Source organism: Diabrotica virgifera, chromosome 2 (genome assembly GCF_917563875.1).
Source record: "Diabrotica virgifera virgifera chromosome 2, PGI_DIABVI_V3a".
NCBI classification, from domain to species: Eukaryota; Metazoa; Arthropoda; class Insecta; order Coleoptera; family Chrysomelidae; genus Diabrotica; species Diabrotica virgifera.
The window spans coordinates 271,635,706-271,662,218 of record NC_065444.1 but is presented as its reverse complement, the minus strand read 5'-3'; the positions used below and the strand labels follow the sequence as shown (position 1 = coordinate 271,662,218).

The following is a 26,513-nucleotide window of genomic DNA, read 5'->3' as shown; positions in this document are numbered from 1 at the left end:
TTATTTGAAAACTAATCATGGCTTTTCGCTTAGATTAAATGTTTAAACTGTCACGAGTCTGGTGGGTGGCTGCTTTAGTATTGAATTTAAGCAAAAAACAATATTTATCTGCCAAATAAACATTTTTTCCTGTTTTCTGATAGCAGTAAAATGAATTTTGAATTAAATAAATTACACACAGTCTTCTTTTTATGTCAATAAATTTAATTCAAAAAAAAAAAATTTGGACACCCTGTATAAATAATTATGTTAATGTTTATATTACTGAATAGAGAGTTGAATTACCTTTCAAATGAGCTATCACACGATCCCTATTTTCATTAAAAAAAATCATCGATGACGTCATCACGCCCAGATGGATGACGTCAATAGTATAATATATATGTTAAAAAGTCGTAATTTAAAAATAAAAATTGACCTGTTTCAGGATTTTTTTCCAGAATTGTCCATTTTCGAGAAAATGAATTTAGTCCAACCTTTACGTGCTCACTGTATATGTTATTAATATAGATGTCCATACTGCTAAAAAAACATTGGTATCCGCCTGGAGGGGGACGTGTTACGAGAAAAATCTTATTCCTCTGGACTATAAATGAAAAATATGCTTTTATGTCTTTAAATTTATTATTCACTTTTCATATCAATATCATTAAATATAATATTTTTAGTTAATACTCAGCTCTTCTGCATTTTGCGTTAATTGTTTTGCAAATTTGCCGATTTACATATTTTGCTGATATGGTTAATTGAAATTTTAGCATAATTTAATATTTCATTGACTTTCTTACTACATAAATAGCTTTTGGCATGGGTTTTAATACACTAGACAAAATGTTCAGTTTAGTAACTTTCTTATCTCTCTTTAGTTTTTGTTTGTTCCCTGGATCACAAGGGGGTAAGATGTAATACTATGTATAATAGTACATATAAGCAGGCCATATTTATATATTGCTTGATGTTGATGTTAAAGTATATAACTTTCAGTAATTCTATTCAAACATAGGACATTTTTGTGTATTCTTTTTTTCTTATTCTACACAATAGTAAACTATAAGTTTTTATTCTTTATCTATCATAACATTAATTTGATAAAGTGAACTCTGAACTAAAGTTTGTAAGTCGATCTGGTTCACTGCTGACTTATTCTTTTTTAAGTGTTGTCTTCCAATTTGCCGTTGAATATCATCGTCACTATTTTACTCTATCTACTGCTACTGAAATGCATTTAAATCAGTCTCTTAAATATTTCAACTATGACAATATCCTTATTCTTATACTCCTTCCTCAGCTTCTCTATCCCTGTATTATCTGTCTTACCATTTCATATCGCTGTACCCTCATTACTAGAGCTCGATAAATATGAAAAATGCATATTAAGTGCATATTTGCATATTTTGGATAAATTTTGTAAGTGCATATGCATTTATTAAAATTGCATATTTTTAGACTTTTTTGCATTTTTTGCATAGATGCATTTTAAAGAGAAATGAAAAGTCCCAGATCTAAACAATAAACCTGAAAATTCTCGTGGAACCACTTTCTGGTAACATCCTTTCTCTGCCTTTTACAATTTTTAAGGCGACGAATAAAGGAGACGAAGCAGACTCTACAATATGCAATGCAGTCACATTTTGTTAGTGAAAACATTTTGTTATTGTTAGGTGATGCTGCGCCATATGACCAAAAGTGGACAACATTTAAAAATATTTTTTCAAATTTATTACCTGTCTAGAGCACGCTTCTGCTACAAATAGAGTAGCCGGAGGCTACAAACTATAAGGATGGAATTTCCAATGATTAATACCCTTCTATCAAAAATAAAAACATAATTTTGAAAGCCCTTCTGCGAGTATAGGTGTATAAAGATCGTTTACCTAATGTGCCTTTACCACCTGAACCTGTGATAACTAGATGGAGAACATGGTTAAATTCTGTAAATTTCATAACCGATATTTTGAAGGAATTAGAGACGTCAATTTGTAATTTAGAAGAAGACGTAACTCAGGTGCTATGAAAAATGTGTGGATGTTTTAAAAAAACCGTTATTAAAAAGTAATTTGACACATATCCAATCCAAACCAATTTTGTAAATATTGCTTAGCCAATTACTAAATTAGAAAAGCGAAACATTTCTCTAGACCAAAGTATTGAAATTATCAATTCATTAAATGAAATAATTAAACACCTTGGAGAAACCAACAAAATGTATCAAACATTGTGCACGGCGTTAAAGAAAAATGAGGAACATCACAAAATAATTAAAAAAAATATTATTATGATGCGGAAATGTGAAGATAATTTAATTTTATAGGTAGAACCCTCAATTAAACAATATTTTAAGTAAGCTTCTTTAACTTCATGTGAAGTAGAAAGAATTTTTTCTGTGTATGCTTAAACAATTACAATCAGATATACCTACGGCTGTTTTTCTGTAGAAAATTTAGAAAACGTTTAATAATGTACAGTTTTAATAATAATTGTAATAATAAATTATAGAGAATGATGATAAATATAAAGAATAAATGAATATAATGATGTAGGTTATAGAAATTTCAATAAATATTTTTTATGACTTTAGCATAAAATAAATATTTTTTTTTATTTAGCTTCAATGCCTCAACAGTCCATTGGCATCAAATAAATAATTAAATACCTTCAAAACAAGGATTACCGTATATGCATTAAATGCATAAAAGCATATTTAAGTGCATATTTCAACTGTTTTTTGTGCATATTTGCATGCATATTTTAGGGTTTTTTAAGTGCATATTTCCCGAACTCTACTCATTACGTATCCCAAATATTTAGTGGAGTCACTGAAGGTTTTCACCTCCGATTTCGTTGAACCTTAATCTATTTTCATGAAAATTGGTGAGTCGTTAGAATATACTTCAAGTAACAAAGGTGACATGATGCCAACTTGCGCTTTTACCCTGGGGGTGGATGCCACCCCTTCTCGGGGGTGAAATTTTTTTTATTAAAAATAATACCATAAATCGATAGAGGGGCAACTTCTAAACAAAATTTGTTTTATAAAGTTATTAACATAAATCAATACTTTTTGAGTTATTAAATATCAAAGATTTCATTTTTTCTTAAAAAAAATGCATGTTTTAAAGCTGTTTTTCACGTACTACTTAAAAACTAAAAGCTTTTTTTTAAAAAGCTATTATTACCAAAATTAAAAATAATAAAACATTTAATACAGTCCCCACTTAAAGAACTAAGCTAATGTTATATAATAAGTGAGTTACGGGTAATTGAATGTTAATTTTTTCGACGAGTATTCAAATCTAAGGATCCAAGCTTACATAACGGGAAAACGATGCATTTTATAGAATATACTTGTTAAACACTTGTCAAAGTACTTTGGAATACCTATCAAATGAGCTCCAGTAGAAGTTAATAGCATCAAAATTAAGCAAGTTATGATGAAAATAAGAGAACCCTTTGGATTTTTTTAGGAAAAAGTGAAAAATAAAACATGCCATTTCCAAAAAAATTTAAATTTTTAGTAATCCGCACAAGAATTTCTTTAGGTTAACATAGTTAATGATTTCAACAATTTTGATCGGTTTAGAATGCATATTTAAAAAAAGGTATAATTTAAGAAAATCAGAATTTTTAAAATTATCGTACTTTTCATTTTCTTTTGAAAATAACTCCAAAATAAATACTCAATATACGTAAAAAATGATATATGACTATATTTTAGTTTTCTCTATTCCAAAGACTTTACTCATTTTACTATTTGCGTAGAGTAAAAAATAATCGAGATAGAAACGTTTAAAATTTCAATTTTGCTGCGAGAACCATGTATCTGGGGCCATTTAACCTTTTATTTTTAAACAAGTAAGAGGTTTAAAAGACTAATTTCGACGTTTTTAATAGCTCTTAGAATAAGCTTTTAACTAGTTTTTAGGTGAACCTGATGTCTTAAAAATTAACGGAGTTATTTACAAAAAAACAACATTTTTTGGAGTAATTTTTAAAAGATACATTTTGAAACATTTTTGGTGCATAAATTTTAATGCTATCAACTTGTTCGAGGGCTTATTTGATAGATATTTCTATGAACTTTGACAAATGTTTAATAAGTTTATATTATAAAATGCATCATTTTCCCGGTATTTATCATCATTATACTCGACGAAAGAAATATACCTTCAATTACCTATAACTCACTTTTAGTTAACATTGAAAGGTTTTTCTAGTAAGTTTGTTTGATTTTTTATTAGCCACAATTTTGAAAGTAATAAAGTTTTTGTAAAAACTTATAGTTTTTGAGTTATTTATGAAAAATCGGTTAAAAACATGAATCTTTCTCACGAAAAATTAAAATTTAAACTCAAAAAGTTTAGATTTATTTTAATAACTTTATATAGCTAATTTTTTTTATAATTTGTCCCTCTATCAAATTGTGGGGTTATTTTTAATAAAATAATTTTCACCCCCGATGAGGGGTGGCATCCACCCCAGGGTAAAAGCGCAAGTTGGCACCATGTCACCTTTGTTCCTTGAGATAACCTCTAACCACTCACCCATTTTCAAGCAAATCGATGGAGGTTCTACAAAATCGGAGGTAATAGCTCATATCCACCTTCATTGACTGCACTAATTGTAAGTTTGTTATTTTTGTCGTGTTTATTATTTCGTATTATTTGCCAATTTCTCGAACAAAAGCTTGAAAGCTTCCTTGAAAAACAGTTACTGATACATGTTCCGTGTCTTTGGCATTAATCGTGGACAATACTGTTTTTTTTTACGATTCTTATCACAGAATTGATGTTGGTTCTTGTATATTTGTACTGTTGGTTGGTAATATTTGTAGAATATTATAGGCAAGACCTTCAAGGAAGGAACTATCAAGCATCTGTTATTTCCTTCATTTCTCTCATTGTCTTCATATTATATCCTCCACAGTATAATAAATTTTGCGTTTGACGATATTTGTGTTAGAACCTCAGCTTTGAACCTTTTTCTATATTTCTTGTTTCTTCTCGAAAACGAGAAATAATAACGAACAAAAACTACATCATATATAAATACAGTTAAACGATTTATTAAATTTGATAAATTTTTCTCCATATTTTCTTAATTTTTAGATACATGTTGTGCAGCAACTCCAAAAAACACTTATTATTTAGGAGACAAACAGGTACAGTACAAATTATGTATTTTTAGATTTTTTTTTATTGTTTGTGTGTTAATTTATTCAGTAATATTCAGTATAAGTTTTATTAGTTTAAACTGCAAAAGCATCCCTTTTGAAATAGGCACTTGGCAAAGATTTAAATGCAAGGAAATATTGAAGAGCAACTTAAAGATTAGTTGGGGAAGTATAAAATTAATGGACTTAGGTGACATTCATTTATTTATTAAGCATTACCATTCCTAGGGATTATAGCTAACGCCATGGCGTTTAAAATAGTATTCTTGGGTGAGGTTGATTACTCCTTTATCATTTTATAGCTTGCTGTCTGTATTTGCTATTTTCGTGACTCTTTTCCATTTCTTCCTGTTTTAAAGGATTTATATTAGCATCTAAAAAATAAGAGTTAATCCATATCGATTTAATTTTTAAAAGTCTTAAGCAAATATTATTTACATGCATTGTTTGGATTTCGTAAATGAGTGACATTGGTTTTGTAATCTAGGCCACGCATTTTGAAAACACTGAAGTCAGCAATTATATTGCTATTAGTAATTCAAGGTCACATTCAAGTATGGTCAATCATAACAAACAATTGCGATTTATTTATAGATACGTAGAAAGTAAAGAAAAAGATTATTCATTATTTAGAAACCGACGTGGTTAGAGTATAGACGTTATCCATTTCTTACACCAACTAGTTATTTTCGTACATGGTGACTTAAATAAATATATTCCGGTAATTGGTGTATTAACTTAATCAACCCCATCATCGGGGATTACAACCATCATGCCACCATACTGTCCTTGCACTGAACTTTCCAGTCTTTCACATTCATTCCTCTTATGTCTTCTTCTACATCATCCAGCCATCTTCTTCTGGGTTTTCCTCTGCACCTAAGCCATAGTAGTGTCCAGTTAGTTATCCTTTTTAGCATATCTGATTGTGGGCGTCTTTGTATATGTCCTATCCATTCTAAGCGAAACGATTTTATGCATCTAAAAATTAAGAGTTAATCCATATCGATTTAATTTTTAAAAGTCTTAAGCAAATATTATTTACATGCATTGTTTGGATTTCGTAAATGAGTGACATTGGTTTTGTAATCTAGGCCACGCATTTTGAAAACACTGAAGTCAGCAATTATATTGCTATTAGTAATTCAAGGTCACATTCAAGTATGGTCAATCATAACAAACAATTGCGATTTATTTATAGATACGTAGAAAGTAAAGAAAAAGATTATTCATTATTTAGAAACCGACGTGGTTAGAGTATAGACGTTATCCATTTCTTACACCAACTAGTTATTTTCGTACATGGTGACTTAAATAAATATATTCCGGTAATTGGTGTATTAACTTAATCAACCCCATCATCGGGGATTACAACCATCATGCCACCATACTGTCCTTGCACTGAACTTTCCAGTCTTTCACATTCATTCCTCTTATGTCTTCTTCTACATCATCCAGCCATCTTCTTCTGGGTTTTCCTCTGCACCTAAGCCATAGTAGTGTCCAGTTAGTTATCCTTTTTAGCATATCTGATTGTGGGCGTCTTTGTATATGTCCTATCCATTCTAAGCGAAACGATTTTATGCATCTGACTATATTTTCTCTCTTTAATTCTTCTTCAATTTCGGCATTTGTTTAAATTCGTATTTTTCCCTCTCTTGTTACATTTTGGCAAATTATTGTTCTCGTTATTTTTCTTTCAAATTTCAGAATAATATCTTCTTCTATCTTGTTAATCATTGTTGTTTCCATCCCATATATAACAACAGGTATTATTAAGGTCTTATATAAATTCATCTTGGTTCTCTTACTTAGGGTCTTGTTTCTCAGCAGATTTCTATCCATTCCATATGTTTTCTTCTTCTTCTTCTTCTTCTTCTTCTTCTTTTATATAGGCAGTACTGCCTGTTTTTCTTCAACGGTGCCTTTTATTCTGCCCCTAAGTTGTCATTCCATCTTTTCCTTGGGCGTCCTATACTTCTCCTGCCTAACGGTGACTTGTCCCTGGCTATTCTTACTATCCTTGATTCAGACATCCTGCTTATGCGCTCATTCCACTCTTCTTTTCTGTTCTTTACCCAGGTATTTATATTGTCTACTCCACATATGCGTCTGATTTCCTCACTTCTTATCCCATCCTGTAGTCCTTTTCCACCAATCCTTCTTAAGATCTTCATTTCGTTGGTTTCCAGATGTCTTCGTGTTTTGCTTGTATCTGGTCTTGTTTCGGCCGTGTAAGTCATAACTGGCCTAATAACTGACTTAAACATATATTCGGGCCTTTGTTTCCAATCTTAGGTGTTTGTTTTTCCAAATTGTGTCGTTTAGGCATCTGGCCGTTCTACTGGCTTTAATTATTTGGTCTTTTACCTCTTCTTCGATATTGTTGTCGGCTGATAGATTAATTCCCAGATATTTGAAAGTCATTACTTGTTGTATAATTTGATTGTCAATCTCCAATTTGCATCTTATTGGTTCTTTGGAAATTACTAAGCTTTTTGTTTTTTGGGCTGATATTTTCATATTCATTTCTTTTGCGTTAATGTTGAATTCGTGCAATAATCTTTGTAGGCCGTCTTCGCACTCTGCTACTAACACGGTGTCATCAGCGTAACAGAGTATTTTTATCTCTCTTTTGCCCATTTTTTTTCATTTTTCATTTGTTTTTTTGCCTTTCAGAATTCTTTCCTCTGGTCTTTCTTTTCCGGTTTTCCCTATTGTTACTCCCAAGTAGCTATAGGTAAAAATACAGTTTCAAATATATGGTTCTTAGTTATTAGATATTTTTGATTTGTTGTTTCATGCTTTCCTACCGTCATATATTTTGTTTTGTGCTGGTTTATCTGTAGCCCTATTCTCTTCGCTTCCTTATCTAATATTTCAACTACTTTTATACGTGCCATCTTCGTATTCGCTATGATGACTAGATCATCTGCATATGCGACGAGTTGAAGTGACTAGTGACTAGTGAATGTGACATTACAACTTAATATTTAAGTAGGTTGTAATATCTCGAATATTATTCAACATAAACGAATTTTTTTTTTAAATTTGTATTAGCTTTTGTAAGTACTATGCACATATGCAATTAACTTTTTGGAAAACTTTGGAAAACTTTTTGGAAATTGGAAAGTAACTAATTACTTTGTTTAAACATTTTACTGTCAGTTTTATTTTTGAAAAATAATATTTTATTTTTAAATTCTTTATTTGATAAACAAAAATAAATATTATTCAAAATATTACATACATAATTTAAAAAGTAATTATAAATAATTACTTCTTATTAAAGCTGGATAATTATGCATACGTTTATAAGTAGTTTTTATTTATAATAGTATTTATTTATATTAGTTTTGTTGTTGTGCCCATATAGAATCTAAAAAAATTGTGAGATATTAGTTACAGTGACTGTCATTCCGAAAATTCCGAAACGTCTTTACGAGCTCTGACTTTGACTTGAGCCTAAGACTAAGATTGACGAAATGCTATGTATGGTCGGTGCTCCTATATGGCATGAAAGATTGGACTTTAAAAATAAACACCATGGATAAACTGGAGACATTTAAGATATGGATTTATCGACGAATCTTTAAAGTTTCCTGATCCGCACGAATAACCAGAGTAGTGATGTAACGAATATTCGTATTCGCATTCGCATTCGCGAATAATCGCATGTTTTTGCATATTAGCATTCGCATCCGCATTCGCGAAATTTGTCCGAATGTTTTGCGAATATGAAAACCAGAAAAAAAATAATTTTAAGATAATATTAGGTTAATAAAATCAAAATCTATTCACTTCTCATCTTTTTTATTAAGAAAAGGTAACTTAACCTCAAACATGCAGCTACTCTCAAATGGAAATATGCAGGACACAACAGCAGACAAAGAGACGGAAGATGGAATGAAGCGATAACTCACTGGAGACCTTGGGACTACAAAAAAAAAGGGGCAGACCACAGACGAGATGATCGAATGACCTAAAGAGATACGCAGCGACCAGATCGACAGCATTAGCACTGAACCGAGAAAAGTGGAAAAGTAAGGGGGAGGCCTACGTTCAACTTTGGACAAATGAAGGGCAACAGATAGATAGAACTTAACCTTGTATAATCACATTATCAGCCTTCACTTTTTTTTATTATTTGGTATTATGTAATAAAGCTTAAGATTCAGATTGATTTACACTAAATATCAATTAACTTTTCATTAAAAATTTAGGAAACATAACAAAAATAGAAACAAATTAAAAAAACTGGACATTCGCATTCGCATCCGCATTCGAGAATGTCAGTAGGAGATATTCGCATTCGCATTCGTATTCGCGAATGTTAAAAAAATGACATTCGTTACATCACCAGAGCCTATTTTACTTCAAATCAGGCCCGAGGCACTACACAATTTTCGGGCCCGTTAATACAATTTAATAATATTAATAACCTTTTTAAATGTATTAGTTATTTAATAGAAATATAGTTGCACATAGTACAGTTTCTTATGAATATAACTCTTATTGTTATCATTTATCATTTTTTGCTGTTCGTAAAATGAAAGAATTTTGAAAATTTATTTTGTTATTGCAATAAGACTTTTTGTGTGATCTTTACGGTCCCCATTAAAATGCGGGCTTGAGGCAGGTGCCTCACGGGCCTAGCAGTAAAATAGGCCCTGCAATAACAAATGAAGGAATCTTGAGGAGAATTGGTACAGAACGACTCATGCTGTGCATGTGTCTTATTTGCTGTGCATGTGCCGTACAATTTAACAGAGAAAAATGGCATAACTGGGTTACGTAATTAGAAAAGAAAGGTACCAATTTCGGCAAACCTTAATTGAAGGAAAGATCGAAGTAAAAAGCGAGGTGGGCAGGAAGAAAATCAGTCATCAAGACTGTCAAAAATCATTTGTATTTATTCTCATTTGGTTAAGCAAAAGTTTTTGTTAATATTCGTTTATTATTAACCTTACAATTTTTCTTTTTGTGATATTTCGTAATTAATTCATGTTATAGTCCATTCTTTCACGGTTTTTGCTCTAAATTTTAAAGAACCGCTTGGATTGACATGAAACTTGGCATACGTATAGCTTACATATCAAAGAAAAAAAGTGATATTGTGGCGATGTGTACTTTTGCCCTGGGGTGACTTTCACCTCCTGTTGGGGGTGAAAAATATATGTCCAAAATAAGTCCGGAAATGGGTAAACTGACTAATTTTAAGTAACTTTTGTTCTATAGAGCTTTTTCGCTAAGTCAACACTTTTCGAGTTATATGCGAGTGAATATGTTCATTTTTCAACAAAATAATCACATTTTTAGACGTTTTTTCGCAAATAACTCAAAAAGTAAGTATTTTGTCGAAAAAAATGTTTGTAGCAAAAATATAGCCTATAAAAAAGTAAAAAAAAATGGTGTACACGTTAGGTCTCTGGATCTCGTAGAACCACAGTTATAGCCAATGAAAAATAGATTCATATTCACCAAATTTCAAATAGAATATTTCGACGTGAAATATCCAAAAAATTAAGCACTTTTTGGGAAAAAGCCAATATAACTTTTTTAAAGTATTTAAAAAAAGCTTTATTTTTGTTTTTATAGACAGTTTCTAGCATTAAATTTAAGCAAGTTACGCTCAAAATAAAGTTGATCTTTTTTGTTTTTGCAAAAAAAAATCGGGAAGATCACCCCCTAATTAGCAACTTAAATGAATTAATCGTTACCGCTCTACAAATTATTTTACTTATGTTGTGTTTATATGATCTGTACGTTTCATTGATTCAAAGTCCTTAATTTTGAAACAATTTGGTTTCAAAGTATAATTTTTAAAAATTTAAATTTTGAAAAATATGCTTTTTTTTTCAAAATAACTTGAAAATGGTTGGAGATACCAAAAATCTCGAAAAACAAAAAATAGTCAGATTTGCTTTTCTGAATATTACGTATCTTTTTTTTTCTGTTAGACAAAAATTGATTGAGATTTGGTGTTTCGAAATTTGCACACATTCGTGATCAGTGACTCGTTTAACCCCTTTTAACTACAGCCCTTTCAATAATAAAGACTTTGAACCGATGAAACTTACAGATCATATAAACAATATATACACGAGTCAATAAATTTGTGAAGTCGTAACGATTAAGTTCATTTAAGATATTAATTAGGGGGTGATTTTCTCGATTTTTTTACCAAAACCAAAAGGGAATAACTTTATTTTGAGCGTAACTTGTTTAATTTTGATTCTAGAATTTTTTTTTCATAAAAAATAAAGCTTTTTTTAAATACTTTAAATAAGTTGTAATGAGTTTTTCCCAAAAAGTGCTTAATTTTTGGGTTATTTCACGTTAAAATATTCCATTTGGAATTTGACGAATATGAACCTATTTTTCAATAGCTATAACTCTGCTTCTGCTAGGTGTAGAGACGTAATATATACACCAATTTTTTTTAGTTTTTTACAGGCGATATTTTTGCTAAAAATCTTTTTTCGACAAAATACTTACTATTTGAGTTATTTGCGAAAAACCGTCTAAAAGCGTGGTTATTTTGTTGAAAAAATGAACACATTCACTGCCAAATAACTCGAAAAGTATTGACTTAGTGAAAAAACTCTACAGAACAAAAGTTACTTAAAATTAGCCAGTTTATCCATTTCCTGACTTTATTTGGACTAATATTTTTTCACCCCCAAGATGGGGTGCAAACCACCCCCAGGACAAAAGCACATATCGGCACAATTTCACTTTTTTTCTTTGACTTATTAGCTATGTGTATGCCAAATTTCATGTCAATCCAAGCGGTTCTTTAAAATTTAGAGGTTCTGCAATATTTTACCGTTAAAGAACGGACTATTATTACTTTTAGGTAAATTGGGCTAACGCTATTACAGTATGTCAAGTCGTTGGAATGTCATTAGTTAGTATCCAGAGTAAAGTTAAGAATGACGAAATCCGTAAATTTTTACAAACGACAGGTGAGAAAATAGTAAAAATATCACTCCACATAAAAGTAATCAAAAACTAATCATAAAAAATATCCGAGACCAATGAAGAAAGACCATTATTCAAACTGTCTGAGCTGCTAAAGCTCAGTTATGAACACAGCATATCTGTCAAGCTATTAATGACTATGATGATGATACAATCGATTCCGAAAAAACGTGAAATGCTATAAAAAGGAAGATGTATGTAAAGAAATCAGAACATCACAATTATTTTATCTTCGATAATGCTTCGCTAGCACTAAAAATTATTTTTCATTTCGTTATACTTCAGCAAATACAAAATGAAACGTGTCAAAAGCGTGATCATTTACTCCATAACTATTGAAAACTTCCGAGTATCCATGATTTCGATGACTCTAACTTTTAGCGCGCCAGAGAATTTAGGTATTAACTGAAGAAAATAACGGATCACAAGAAAGAAACAATAGGATACAAGCCGGCAACAGATGTCTTTACGCCCTTTAAAACCTTTTTAAACACGAAACAACAACTAAAAAGACATACAAAGATACATGTGTTTAAAACAAGCATATGACTCGTAGTGATGTATGTAAGCGAAACTTGGACGATAACAAAGACAAACGAAGTAGTGCGGCAGATTCGTGCAAATATTATAAGAATTGTGCATTTAACGATAGGAGCATATAATTTGGACCACATATAATTACTACACATATAAACGTTCAAATTTAGATGGGATTTTGCCTCAGATTTTGTCTTTTACAAAAATAGCGGGGATTCAAAATGGCGACTAAACATATGTGACTAAAAGCAAGATAGCTTTTGAACGAGACTTCAGATTTCAACCAAATTTGGTATATAGGTTCTTTTTGTGATGTATAAGGTCAAGGTCTTGAACTGGAAGAATAGGTTTACCAGAAGTTGTGTTTTTCCTGGTTTTATGTAAAAATATGTTGTTTTTTTCAATTCTTTCACCCATTAATTTTTCAAAAAGTTAATACGACCATTAAAAAGAACGTAAAAATATTTTTTAGGAAATATTTTGAACTTTTTAGATACGTTAATTACCATTTAATAAATGCAAAACGTATCTTCACATACGTACCTATATGCGGCAGATTCGTGCATACAGGGTGTCCAGAAACTCTGCCGACAAACGAAGACAGGAAATTCCTCAGATAATTTTAAGACAATTTAACCCAATTCACCTAGTCCGAAAATGCTTAGGGAGCTAGACCTCTTTGAAGATGGCGCCATGAAATTAGTTTTTCTTAAATACCTCCAGAACGCTTCTATTTAGAAAAACGAAAATTGGTAAGCATATTTACTTTTCAGATGAATTTTTACTAGATGAATAGATTCCATCCATTGCAAATTTCTAGTACCGGTCATAGGCGTCCGTTTTGGGTAGAGCAACGGGTATTTTATCGCATAACGTTTTGTCCTTAACTTTTATGCATTTTTGACAACGGATTATTAAATTGTGAGGTATTCTAGTCCTAAAAGGTACTCTTGCTTTAAGTCGGTAGGACACACCGTTTTCTAGAAAAATAGATTTGAAAGTTTTTCGTTTTTGGAATTTGAAAAAAAAATTGAAAGAACTTTTCAACAAAAAACGAAGTATTTTACCAACATAAAGTAAGAGTAACTTTTAGTACTCGAATACCTCATAATTTAATAATCTAGTGTCAAAAATGCTCAAAAATTCAAGACAAAAAGTTATGCTATAAAATAACTGTTGACCTACCCAAAACGGACGCCTATGACCAGTACTAGAAATTCGCAGCTAATGAAATCGATTTATCTCTGGAATATAAATAAATGCGGAATGGGACGTTTCGATGCCGCCGGTTCATCGCCGGCCGTTTCGATGCCGCCGGTTCATCGCCAGTCCATTTCATCGCCGTCATATCTCACATTTCCTAGAACTCCTAATTAATACTAAAAATAACTAATAATTGTAACTGTCGAAAATTCGGAAATATATCAGATAGCGATTAATTGACTGGCGATGAAGCGGCCGGCATAGGCATCGAACTGGCGGCATCGAAACGGCGGCGATGAAACGTCCTAGACCCAAATAAATGTACCAGTTTTCGTCTTTCTAAACAGTTTTTTTTTTGAATTTTTTTTTATTTAAATAGCGAAAAATTTTCAAATCGATTTTTCTAGAAAACCGTGTGTCCTATCGACTTAAAACAAGAGTACCTTTAAGTAATAGAATAGTTCACAATTTCATAATCCAGTGTCAGAAATGCATAAAAGTTAAAGATAAAAAAGTTATGCGATAAAATAACCGTTGCCCTACCCAAAACAGACGCCTATGATCGGTACTAGAAATTTGCAATAGATGAATTAGATTTATATCTTGTAGCCTTGTAGATAAATACGCGTACCAACTTTTGTTTTTCTAAATAGAAGCGTTCTGGAGGTATTTAAGAAAAACTAATTACAAGACGCCATCTTCAAAGAGCTCTAGCTCCCTTAGGAAGCATTTTCGGACTAAGTGAATTGGGTTAAATTATCTTAAAATTATCTGAAGAATCTCCTGTCTTCGTTTGTGGGTAGAGTTTCTGGACACCCTGTATACTATAAGAATTATTGTGCATTTAAAGGTAGAAGCATATAATTTGGACCATATATACTACAAATATACAGGTTCAAATTTATATACGAGGCCATCTCAGTTTTTGTTCCTTTTACAGAAATGGCGGGCATTCAAAATGGCGACTATACATATGTGACTAATAGCACGATAACTTTTGAACGAGATAACAGATTTCAACAAAATTTGGTATATAGGTTCTTTTTTTGATGAATAATATCGAGGTGTTGAACCGGAAGAATCGGTGTACCAGAATTTGTGTTAATGTTTTTTTATGTAAAAATATGTTGTTTCTCTTTCAATTTTTTCACCCAGTATATGCTAGTTTTTCAAAAAGGTAATACCGGCGTTGAAAATAGCGTAAAAATATTTTTTAGGAAATATTTTAAATTCTTTAATTATGTTAATTACCATTTAATAAATGCATAACTTATCTTCACATGTAGATACCTAGGTGCGGCAGATTCGTGCAAATAATAATATAAGAATTATTGGGCATTTAATGGTAAAAGCATATAATTTGGACCAGACATACTACAGATGCAAAGATTCTAATTTAGATATGGGGCGATCTCAGATTTAGTCTTTTACAAAAATGGCGGGCATTCAAAATGAATCTGTCGCCCATAGGTACATGTGAACATACGTTATGCATTTATTAAATGGTAAAGAACACACCGGAAAAGTTAAAAATATTTAGTAAAAAATAAATTTACACTCTTTTTAATGGCGGTATTACCTTTTTGAAAAATTTATATATACAGGGCGAAAGAATTGAAAAAGAATAAAATATTTTTACATAAAAAAACAGTAAGAACACAAATTCTTTTTAAAGAGATTCTTTCGGTTTAAGATCTCGATATTATTCATCAAAAAAACAATCTATATACCAAATTTGGTTCAAATCTGACGTCTCGTTCAGAAGTTATCGTGCTATAAGTCACATATGTATAGTCGCCATTTTGAATGTCCGCCATTTTTGTAAAAGAAACAGAAACTGAGATAACCTCGTATCTAAATTTGAACCTTTATATGTGTAGTATATGTGGTCCAAATTATATGCTTCTACCATTAAATGCACAATAATTCTTATAATATTTGCACGAATCTGCCGCATATAGGTACATGTGAAGATACGTTTTGCATTTATTAAATGGTAATTAACAAAACTAAAAAATTAAAAATATTTCCTAAAATATATTTTTACGCTCTTTTCAATGGCGGTATTAACTTCTTTAAAAATTAATACATACAGGGTGAAAGAATTGAAAAAAAAACAGCGTATATTTACATAAAAACCAAAAAAATCACAACTTCTGATAAACCGATTCTTCTAGTTCAAGACCTCGATCTTATACATCAAAAAAAAACCTATATACCAAATTTGGTTGAAATCTGAAGTCTCGTTCAAAAGTTATCGTGCTATTAGTCATATATGTATAGTCGCCATTTTGAATCCCCGCCATTTTTGTAAAAGGCAAAATCTGAGATGGCCTCCCATCTAAATTTGAACCTTTATACAGGGTGTCCTGAAAAGATTGGTCATAAATTATACCACAGATTTTGTGGTCCAAAATAGATTGATTTAACCTCACTTACCTGTATACAATAGTGCACACAAAAAAACTTACAGCCCTTTGAAGTTACAAAATGAAAATCGATTTGTTTTCATGTATCGAAAACTCCCAGAGATTTTTTATTGAAAATGGGCATGTGGCACTTTTATGGCAGCAACATCTTAAAAAAAAATTAAAGTGAAATTTGTGCACCCCATAAAAATTTTATGGGGTTTGGTTCCCTTAAACCCCCCCAAACGTTTGTGTACGTTCCAATTGAATTTTTATGGTGGCACCATTAATTAGACACAATGTTTCTAAAACTGGTTTGCCTCTTTGTACTTTTTCGATCAAGTCAGTGTTTATCGTGATATTTTGAATATTTGTCGAATCCACCACATATTTGTATATGGTTAAGTACGGTTATAGAGACCTGTTAATAATCTGAAAATTTATTTATAATTTACATTTTTAGGCATATTTTAAACAATAAGCTACATCTCGATAAAAGGTGACTTATAAAAAAAAGACTAAGAGGCAAAAGTCTTAAAAACACTGTGTTTAACTAATGGTACCACAATAATAGTTTAATTGGAACGTACACAAACATTTGGGGGGTTTAAAGAAACAAAACCCCCATAAATTTTTTACGTAAATATATTGAAAAAGAATCCGCATGTCGATAAAAACTGACTTATCGAAAAAATACTAGGAGGCAAAAAGTTATAAAACGTTGTGTTTAACTAATGGTACCACAATAATGAATTAATTGGAACGTACACAAAAGTTTGGGGGGTTTTAAGGAACAAAATCCCCATAAATTTTTTAAGGCGTGGACAAATTTCACTATAATTTTATTTTAAGATGTTCCTGCTATAAGAATGATACATGTCCATTTTCAATAAAAAATCTCTAATAGTTTTCGATATATTGAAAACAATCCATTTTCATTTTGTAACTTCAAAGGACTGTAACTTTTTTTATGAGCACATTTGTACTAAGGTAAGTTAGATTCATGTGAACTATTTTTGACCCCAGAATGTGTGGTATAATTTATGACCAATCTTTTCGGGACACCCTGTATATGTAGTATATGTGGTCCAATTTATATGCTTCTATCATTAAATGAACAATTGTTTCACATATCGGCTGCACTAAAAAGAGACTACGTCTTTGGGAAAGAAAAATCCTAAGGATGATCTTATGCTTAGGATGAAGCAGTAGAACAATATAAAATAAGAACTAAAAACTATACCTAGACGCCATAAAAGAACTAAAGTCTAGAAGAGACCATTGGGCAGAGCATCTCAGAAGACATTCTGACCAAAGAACAGTATGGCTTGTGTGGGAGGAAGTCCCAACTGGAAGAAGATCACGCGGACGCCCTCGACTCCCGTGGCGAGATAATTATAGCAAGAGATTTTTAAGCTTTGGGAGTGGAGAATTGGTATATATTGGTACATTGGTGCATAGTACAAAATGCTAATTAACATGTTATATTTTCTACATTAGTTTCTATGCAAAGTGTGTGTTGCAAACTTATTAAATCTGAAAATTATTTTAATTAAATGCACATCTGAAAAGTACTCTTACTTAACATATGGAGAGAGGAAAAGAATATAAAAAAATGCACATGAAAATTTTATATTACAGCTTACTTAATTTCAAAATTAATGATTAGTAAGTATAACAATTTTACAAAATTAAATTATCAGAGAGAAAAATGACATTTTTTATGTACAACCTGTCTGAAGTTTGGAGTGAGTTTAGTGCAACTCAGTCTCATTAGGGAGTTGAGATATTCATCTGTTAAGTGAGATCTCTACCGATTGTTAATAAAGCTCATTCTTGATAAAGCGGCTTTGCACACATAAGTTGAGCCAAACATAGTACACAATTTCATGGCCAAACATTTTCAAAATTGCCAAACACTAGGTATATTCGGAATTTATTGACGGTCCGCAAAAAACTAGCTCACGGTCCGGATGCGGACCGCGGTCCGCTAATTGGTGACCCCTGTTCTAGAGCAGCGGTTCTCAACCTTTTGAGTCATGTACCACCTACAGTTATTTTTATTATTTTTGGTACCACCTATATTTTTAAATTGTATTATCAATACTTACTAAGTACTACTATTTTAATTTTTTCTGCGTTTCTACCACCAATGGTATATGTACCACAGATTGAGAACCTCTGTTCTAGAGAGCAGCAGCTCTTTTACATTTTGTGTTTTATTCTAGGAGTGAATTACACATCATTCGACAACGGCATATGGACTTCAGGAAATAGACTTCAGGACAAAGTTCACTGGCTGTGGTTAGCTCAAGAACCTCCTGTGTACACTAACTGGGATACTCTCTTTCATGAACCAAACAATGCTACTGGAGACGAAGAATGCATACAAGTAATTAATAACGGAACAAGTACCAATTGGAACGATATCGCTTGTAAGCGCCTTTTTTATCCTTTATGTGAGAAGCAGATTTGTTGTTCTGGTTGCAATTGTGGTTGTTCTAAAATTTGATTGTTTTATTCAAATAATGTTATAGTAATATAAATCACTTTTTGGTATTTATGTAATTTTAACAATGGTTTTAAAGGTAACAAAAGAGAAAATTAAATCGGCATTAAAAACAGCAAAAATTGTTAAGCAGTAGGTCCAAACCAAATCAAAGTGGAAAGCTTAAAATACATAAATGATGAAATCTTAGACATTACCGTAGACTTGTTTAACACAGTGTACAAAACAGAAAACATACCATAACAATGGTTACTTTCCACCTTTTGTGCTACTTATCCCTAAAAATATAAACGCTAAAGATTGCAGTGAATACAGAACAATATCATTAATAAGTCACATTCTCAATCTATGCTTGAAAATAATACATGGTCGTATAAATAAGAAACTGGAAGGAGGAATGAAAGATAGTCAGTTTGGGTTCAGAAACGGAATAAAAACCAGAGATGCGATATGTGCTTTCAATAATATATTGATCATATTAAAGCTCAAAGATGCATGGATATGAATGTGGATGTGCACGTTTGTTACGTTGGTTTTAAGAAAGCATTTGACAAAGTAAAACATGAAAAATTGATTTAAATTTTAAAGACAAAAACATAGACAAAAGGGACGTCCTTTTAAAGGAACAAACCTTTACTAGAATCAAAGAGCACAAATTGTAATAGATAACGCACCCAGTCCAGAAGTTGAGATCAGGAGAGCAGTTAGGCAGGGATGTGTTATGTCTCCATTACTCTTTAAGGTATATAGTGAAGATATTTTTGAAGAAGCATTGCTATCTCAAAGTGAAGGAATATTAATTAACGGAAGATCTATTAACAACATAGGATGTGCAGATGGCGCATGGAAAAACTCCATCATCATTCTCTTTGCCTTATCCTTATGCGGGGTCGGCTTCCCTAATTGCATTTCTCCACAGAATTCTATCTTGGGTCATATCAATGTTAATCCCCTTTACCAACATGTCCTGCCTTATCGTCTCACCCCAGGTCTTCTTTGGTCTTTTTCTCCTACTCCTTCCAGGAATCTACACTTCAGCTATTCTTCGTATTGGCTGATCAACGTCTCGACGTTGAACATAACCAAACCGTCTTAACCTATGCTCTCTCATTTTGGAATCAATTGGTGCCACACCTAGACTTCCCCTAATATACTCATTTCTAATTTTATCCTTTTTTATCACTCCACTCATCCATTTAAGCATTCTCATTTCCGCCACATGCATTCGTTGTTCCTCTTTCTTCTTCACTGCCCAACATTCAGTTCCGTACATCATAGCCGGTCTTACGGCTGTTTTATAGAATTTTTCCTTCAGCTTCATTGGAATTTTTCTGTCACACAACACACCACTCGCTTCTTTCCACTTCATCCATCCATCTTTCTACTGCATGCATCTCCATCTATTACTCCATTACTCTGTAATACCGATCCCAGGTACTTAAAACTATTGCTTTTTACAATCAGTTCATTATCCAAAGATACCATTTTATTTGTTGTAACTCCATCTTTAAATGAACATTCCAAATACTCTGTTTTTGTCGTAATAAGTTTTAAACCTTTTTCCTCCAGAGCATGTCTCCACTGTTCCAGTTTTTGTTCTAAGTCTCTTTCACTATTTCCTACTAATACCACATCATTAGCATACATTAAGCACCATGGAATGTCACCATGGAGTTTCGCTGTAAACTGGTCCAAAACTAATAAGAATAAATACGGACTAAGCACAGAGCCTTGGTACAATCCTACTTTCACATGAAATTTATCAGTCTCTCCCACACCTGTCCTAACACTTGTCGTTACTCCCTCATACATATCTTTCACAATATTTACATATTCACCAGGGACTTCTTTCTTATTGGAGACTTTCACCACAGAATCTCTCAAGGAACTCTATCAGATGCTTTCTCAAGATCAATGAATACTATATGAGCGTTTGTTTCTTTACTCCTGTATTTTTCCATCAACTGCCTTGCAAATCTGCTGAACAACTCCATTTACTACTAAACAAAACAAACAGTTTCTGTGAAGAATATGGACTAACAATGAATATAAAAGAGACCAAATACATGGTAATAACTAAGAAAACAAACATACAAACAAGTATATATTTGGGAAAAGTACCGATAGAAAGGGTTAATATATAAATACAAATACCAAGGAACCTGGATTTCAGAGAAAAATGATCAAACAACAGAAATAGGTAACAGGATAAAAATAGCAAGAAATGCGTTTGTAAAAATGAAACCAATTCTCCCAAACCAAGACCTTAGATTAGGGCTTTGAGTAAGAGCTTTGATACGCTACATGTTGTAGTGCAATATGGACTTGAAAGGTGGACATTGAAGCAAGAACACATAAATAAGCCACAGTCATCTAGAATGTGATGTTACAGAAGGATGCTTAGAATAGCATGGACACAGTAGAAAATAAAAGTATTGCGAGAAATGGGCAAAGTATGCGAAATAATAAACACAGTAAAAATAAGAAAGTTACAATATCTGGGACACGTAATGAGGGAACAGCGATATGAAATGCTAATGCTAATAATACAGGGAAGGATAAGAGGCGGAAGGAGTATAGGAAGAAGGAGAGTATCATGGTTGAAGAGTTTAACCTTCCGATGACCAACCTTTTTTTGTTACACGGGTGACCAACGGGGGTAAAATATGACCCCAAGTAAAAAATGACAATTGACAAAAATGAAGTTGTTTTAAGAAATGTAATAATTTATTCGTAATGTTAATGCTACTATTGTATCAATAAATTATAAATAAACATTAGTTAAACATATTTTTAATTAGGTACAACTGAACAAAAACAGGAATCATCATTATAAACTTAGAACTAAAAACTTTCAGAAATATACAGGAATTACGTCGCCACAGGTTTTACAAACAATTTTTTTCAATATTGAAATGTTTCTTACACACAATTCCACATAATAGACGGTATTTACTTAATATAAAATTTTAACATTAAAGGCCAAGGGAGTTCGTCTTTGACCCCAAATTGAATTTATTAAATAAAAATATGCATTGGGGTCTAAATTTAGCCCCCTTGGTCATCCGAAGGCTAAGGGACTGGTAGAAGTTTTCAGCGCTGCGGTAGGTAGAGTAAAGATAGTGATGATGATATCCAATCTCTGATTGGGGGACAGCACTTAAAAAACAAGAAGTAATTTTAACGGAATTTCATATAATATAGGATAAAAAAGAATACTAATTATTTCATATATTACATGTATTAAAAAGAAAAAAGTATAAACATACACATTCTTCTTCTTATAGTATCTATCTGCTTCGGATGTTTGTGACCATCATGGCAATCTGTACTTTGCACTTTGCACATACACATAGTATAGGTATTCTTCTTTCAGTTCTTCTAATATCGACCCTTCTGCCATTCGTGACCAATTACTGTATTCTAGGCTTATTGGGAATTATAGCAAGGAAATAGAGACGAATAATCAGTTCTGACAATTACCTTGCTAAAGAGGTTCACTACATATTTGGAAGATATTCTAAAATAGGTGACTACCAAGGCGGCTTTCGTACTGGAACGTCAACAATACGCACACCTAGTTCAATAGTGCCACAAGTGCAAAACACAATATTCTCGAGAAATGAGCAAAACGTTCTGTAGCAAACGTGTTATGCCCTGTAAACAATTTATTTTGAGAATGACAGGCTTCAAAATTACAATTTAGGTAGCAAATTATACAGTTATTCGCTGGATCTTATTACAATTTATTAAATTTGTGAAGAAAGTCATTTATAAAACGATACCTAGGAGATACGGCGGCAATATAATGAAAAAATCAATTGATTTTTGCAGTTGTGGCCATATTGAACGTATTGAATAATTACATCGGTTATATTCTGGCAGTGTATATTATCGCCACATCTCCCAGTTATGGCCATATTGCATTTTCTAAATCTCCAAACCCCTACAGTGAAATATGGAAGTAACTTACTTTATACTTATCCAAAACAATATTTTAGTTCAGGCAGTATTGCATAGGATGGGACATTATATAGGCAATATTTTACAGCCTTAACACAAAACTCGAATTTTTTACAGTTGTGGCACAATTGAACTAGGTGTGCGAATAGATAAAATATTTACGATCCGACAAATATATGAAAAAAACTGTGAGTTCAATCGAGAAGTACGCCAAATTTTCGTACATAAATAAAATCTAACCGGATAAGATGAGCAAATCATGTGGTAAGATTGCAGGAAGACAAAGTGTTAAAGACAGTTTTTTTAAGAGACCAGACTGTAAAATATAAGTAGTGGGTCCCAGAAAAGGTAGAAAGATGATTAGACCAGGCGCATCTTTAAAAATATTAGTACATTTGGATGTTGAGAGGTGACTCATATTTTTTGAAGAAATTGCTGGATAATAACTCATATAATAATATTTGAGTTATCCTCACACTCAAAAAGGTCCGGAACATTGTTTATATAATCAAAATGTCAAAAAATGAAGAATAAGTTCGATTTTTTTCTTCGTTTTTTGATTATAATTTTAAAAGTATTAATTTCCGAGAAAAGTTGTACTGACATAAAAGTTTAATTAATTATTCGCATTTTAAGTTTGTTAACCATTTACGCTACACTTAGGACCTTCATATTTTACCTAGAAAAACTTTGTGATATAGTAAAACAATACTGTATATTTCATTAAGTTCGGTTTAATGGATTTTGCAAAATAAATTTTGCAATCCAGTTTTTGCAAAAAAAATTCAATATTTCAAAATGTTGCAGGACTAAAAATAAAGCAGACAGGAAGTTGAGTTTTCTTGCGTATAGAAAAATACCGTACCTTTTATTTGACATCAGCAAAATTAAAATCGATTAACTACCACGGCGTCAGGAATTGTTTTAAATAAACATTAATTTTTGTGCTAAGCGCAGGACAGCGGATACTTTTGCTCTGATTGAGCATTCCAATTACCTTTGATAATTATTGATAAATTTTAATTTTTAGTACATATCGATATCAGCAAATAAATTTGTCCATTGCAAAACACAAACACATACTCTGTCCTTTGAAATAACACTTTTTTATAGCAAAAACTTTCTTTATTCATATATTTTAACTTGGAGAATAAAAGTATATCATTTTTAAACATATTCAATTGTTAAATAATATTTCACAAACAATAATCAAATTAGTTAATTTTTGTGGAATTAAACTATTAAAATACAACAAAATATAGAATAAGAAAATAATATATTAGATAAAGATTAGAAGAAATTTTGGTGGAAATCAACTTGTGTGAATCGGACACGCTGTCCTGCGCGTAGCACCAAAAATTAATTTTAATGTAAAAGAATTCCTGACACCGTAGTAGTTAACTGATTTTAATTTTGCAAATCGCAGTGAAAGTACAGTTCTCTTCTATATCTAGAAAAAATTTTGACATGCTATCTGCTTTATTTTCAGTCCTGCAATATTTTGAAAAAATGAATCTTTTTTGCGAAAGCTGGATTGCAAAATTTATTTTGCAAAATCTATTAATCCAAACTTAATGAAATTTACAGTATTGCTTTATTCTATCATATAGTTTTTCTGGGTAAAATACGAAGGCCCTAGATGTAGCGTAAATGGTTGAAAAACGTAAAATGCGAGTACTTGTCTTTTTATAGTATTTTCGCAATTATTGCTACTTTGCAACAAGGGTGACAATTTTTAAAATTTTTAACCAATCATATGTTGTAGGAAATTTAATTATGCAACTTTTATGTTAGTGCAACTTTTTTTGGAAGTGAATTCTTTTAAAGCTATAATAAAAAAACGATGAAAAAAGTCAAATTTTTCCTTCACTTTTTGACATTTTGATTATTTAAACAGTGTTCCGCACTTTTTTGAGTGGGAGGATAACTCAATTATTATTATACAGTGTGTCAATTTTAAAACTTACAATGGCTATATCTCACGAACAAAAGCTGAAAACGAAAAATTCTTGAAACCGTTTCTAGGATAGTAAGGGGGAACTAAAATGACATGAAAGAGAACTCACCCCCATCAACCCCCTAGGCCCCACCCACCACAAGCAAAAAAGTTTAAATTGCAAACCCCTTATTGTGATACATCATTGAAAAGGCTATAAAAAATGCTATCCAATGGTATAAATAATAGTTATACAGGGTGAAGCAATAATTGTGAAACTTTGGCTTAATTGAAAAATTTCATGAGGTTTTGTTGAACTACAAATTTGATAAAAATGTCAATTAAGTAAATGTTCAAAGTGGGTTCCGTTGTTTTGTAAACAATAATACAATCTATTTTCAAATTCTGCACGAAGTTTGACAAATGTTTTTCTAGTAATAGGGCGACATGCTTGAGTAATTATTTCTCGCAATTTCCCAAGTGACGCAAGTTAAGTTTTATAAACAACTGATTTAAGGCAAAAATGGCAAATTAAGTTTGAATTAACAAAAAAAAGTACGAGCGGACAGTTACCATTTAAAATAATAGTCCGGGAGATAGCATTACAAATACAAAAGTCATAGTAAGCCAGCTGATATTAACATCCTGTATAATTATTATTTATACCATTGGATAGTACTTTTTATAGTAGGATAGTATAATACTTTTTTCTAAGGGGTTACCCTAAATCAGTTGTTTATAAAACTCAACTTGCTTCACTTGGGGAATTGCGAGAAAGAATTACTCAAGCATGTCGCCCTGTTACTAGGACATTTGCTAAATTTCGTGCAGAATTTGAAAATAGGCTGTATTATTGTTTACCAAACAACGGAATTCACATTAAGTATTTACTTAATTGACATTTTTAATAAATTTGTAATTCAACAAAACTTTATTAAATTTTTCATTTAAGCCAAAGTTTCACAATTATTGCTTCACCCTGTATAATTATTATTTATACCATTGAATAGCATTTTTTATAGCCTTTTCAATTATGTATCACAATTAGGGGTTTGCAATTTAAACTTTTTTGGTTGTGATGGGTGGGGCCTAGGGGGTTGATGGGGGTGAGTTCTCTTTCATGTCATTTTAGTTCCCCCTTACTATCCTAGAAACAGTTTCAAGCATTTTTCGATACCAGCTTTTGTTCGTGAGATATAGCCATTGTAAATTTTAAAATTGACACACTGTATGAGTTAATTCTAAGCAATCTCTGCAAAAAAATTTGAGTCACCTCTCAACGTCCATCTCAAAACAGATGCGCCCTGGACTAGATGTTGAAGCCGATTTATCTAACATTGGGGTACAACATTGTGAAATGGAAACGCAAGATCGTAGAAGATGGGGGCTATATTGGATGCGGTCCAACCTCGCCCAGAGTTGTAAAGCTAGTCAAGAAGAAAAAGAAGGAAAAGTGGCTTGCTGGGAATTATTGCAAACAACTTAAGACGAATCTGACAGTAGCCAGAATTTTTTTAGTGACAGGAATACATTCTACTCCTTAATAAATATAAAGTAATAAATAAATGCTCATGTTGTAATAAATAAAGTGATAAGCGCGCTAATAACCGGCAAAATAGTTCAAAAGATGGAAAACATAATACATTGCAAAACAAAAAAGATGAAACTAGTGAAGGTAGAAAGTATTGTTATAAACTAATAAATTAACATTACATTACATAGTTTCCCACCTTTAGCCGTCTGTGACAGGAGTTTTTTTATAAAATTCTACTGTCACAATGACAGTTTTCATACTCCTCTGAT

General features: G+C 31.7%; 1 protein-coding gene across 1 annotated transcript; it reads left to right on the top strand.

Annotated features, from left to right (window-relative positions):
• Nucleotides 1–817: 817 nt before the first annotated feature.
• Nucleotides 818–18,861, top strand: LOC114331400 (C-type lectin mannose-binding isoform-like). Its single transcript, XM_050643202.1, has 4 exons — nucleotides 818–895; nucleotides 5,106–5,158; nucleotides 12,030–12,138; nucleotides 18,531–18,861. Exons 1-4 carry the CDS (start codon nucleotides 832–834, stop codon nucleotides 18,812–18,814), a joined length of 510 nt encoding a protein of 169 aa, XP_050499159.1. The 5' UTR covers nucleotides 818–831; the 3' UTR covers nucleotides 18,815–18,861.
• The last annotated feature ends 7,652 nt before the right edge of the window (nucleotides 18,862–26,513 follow it).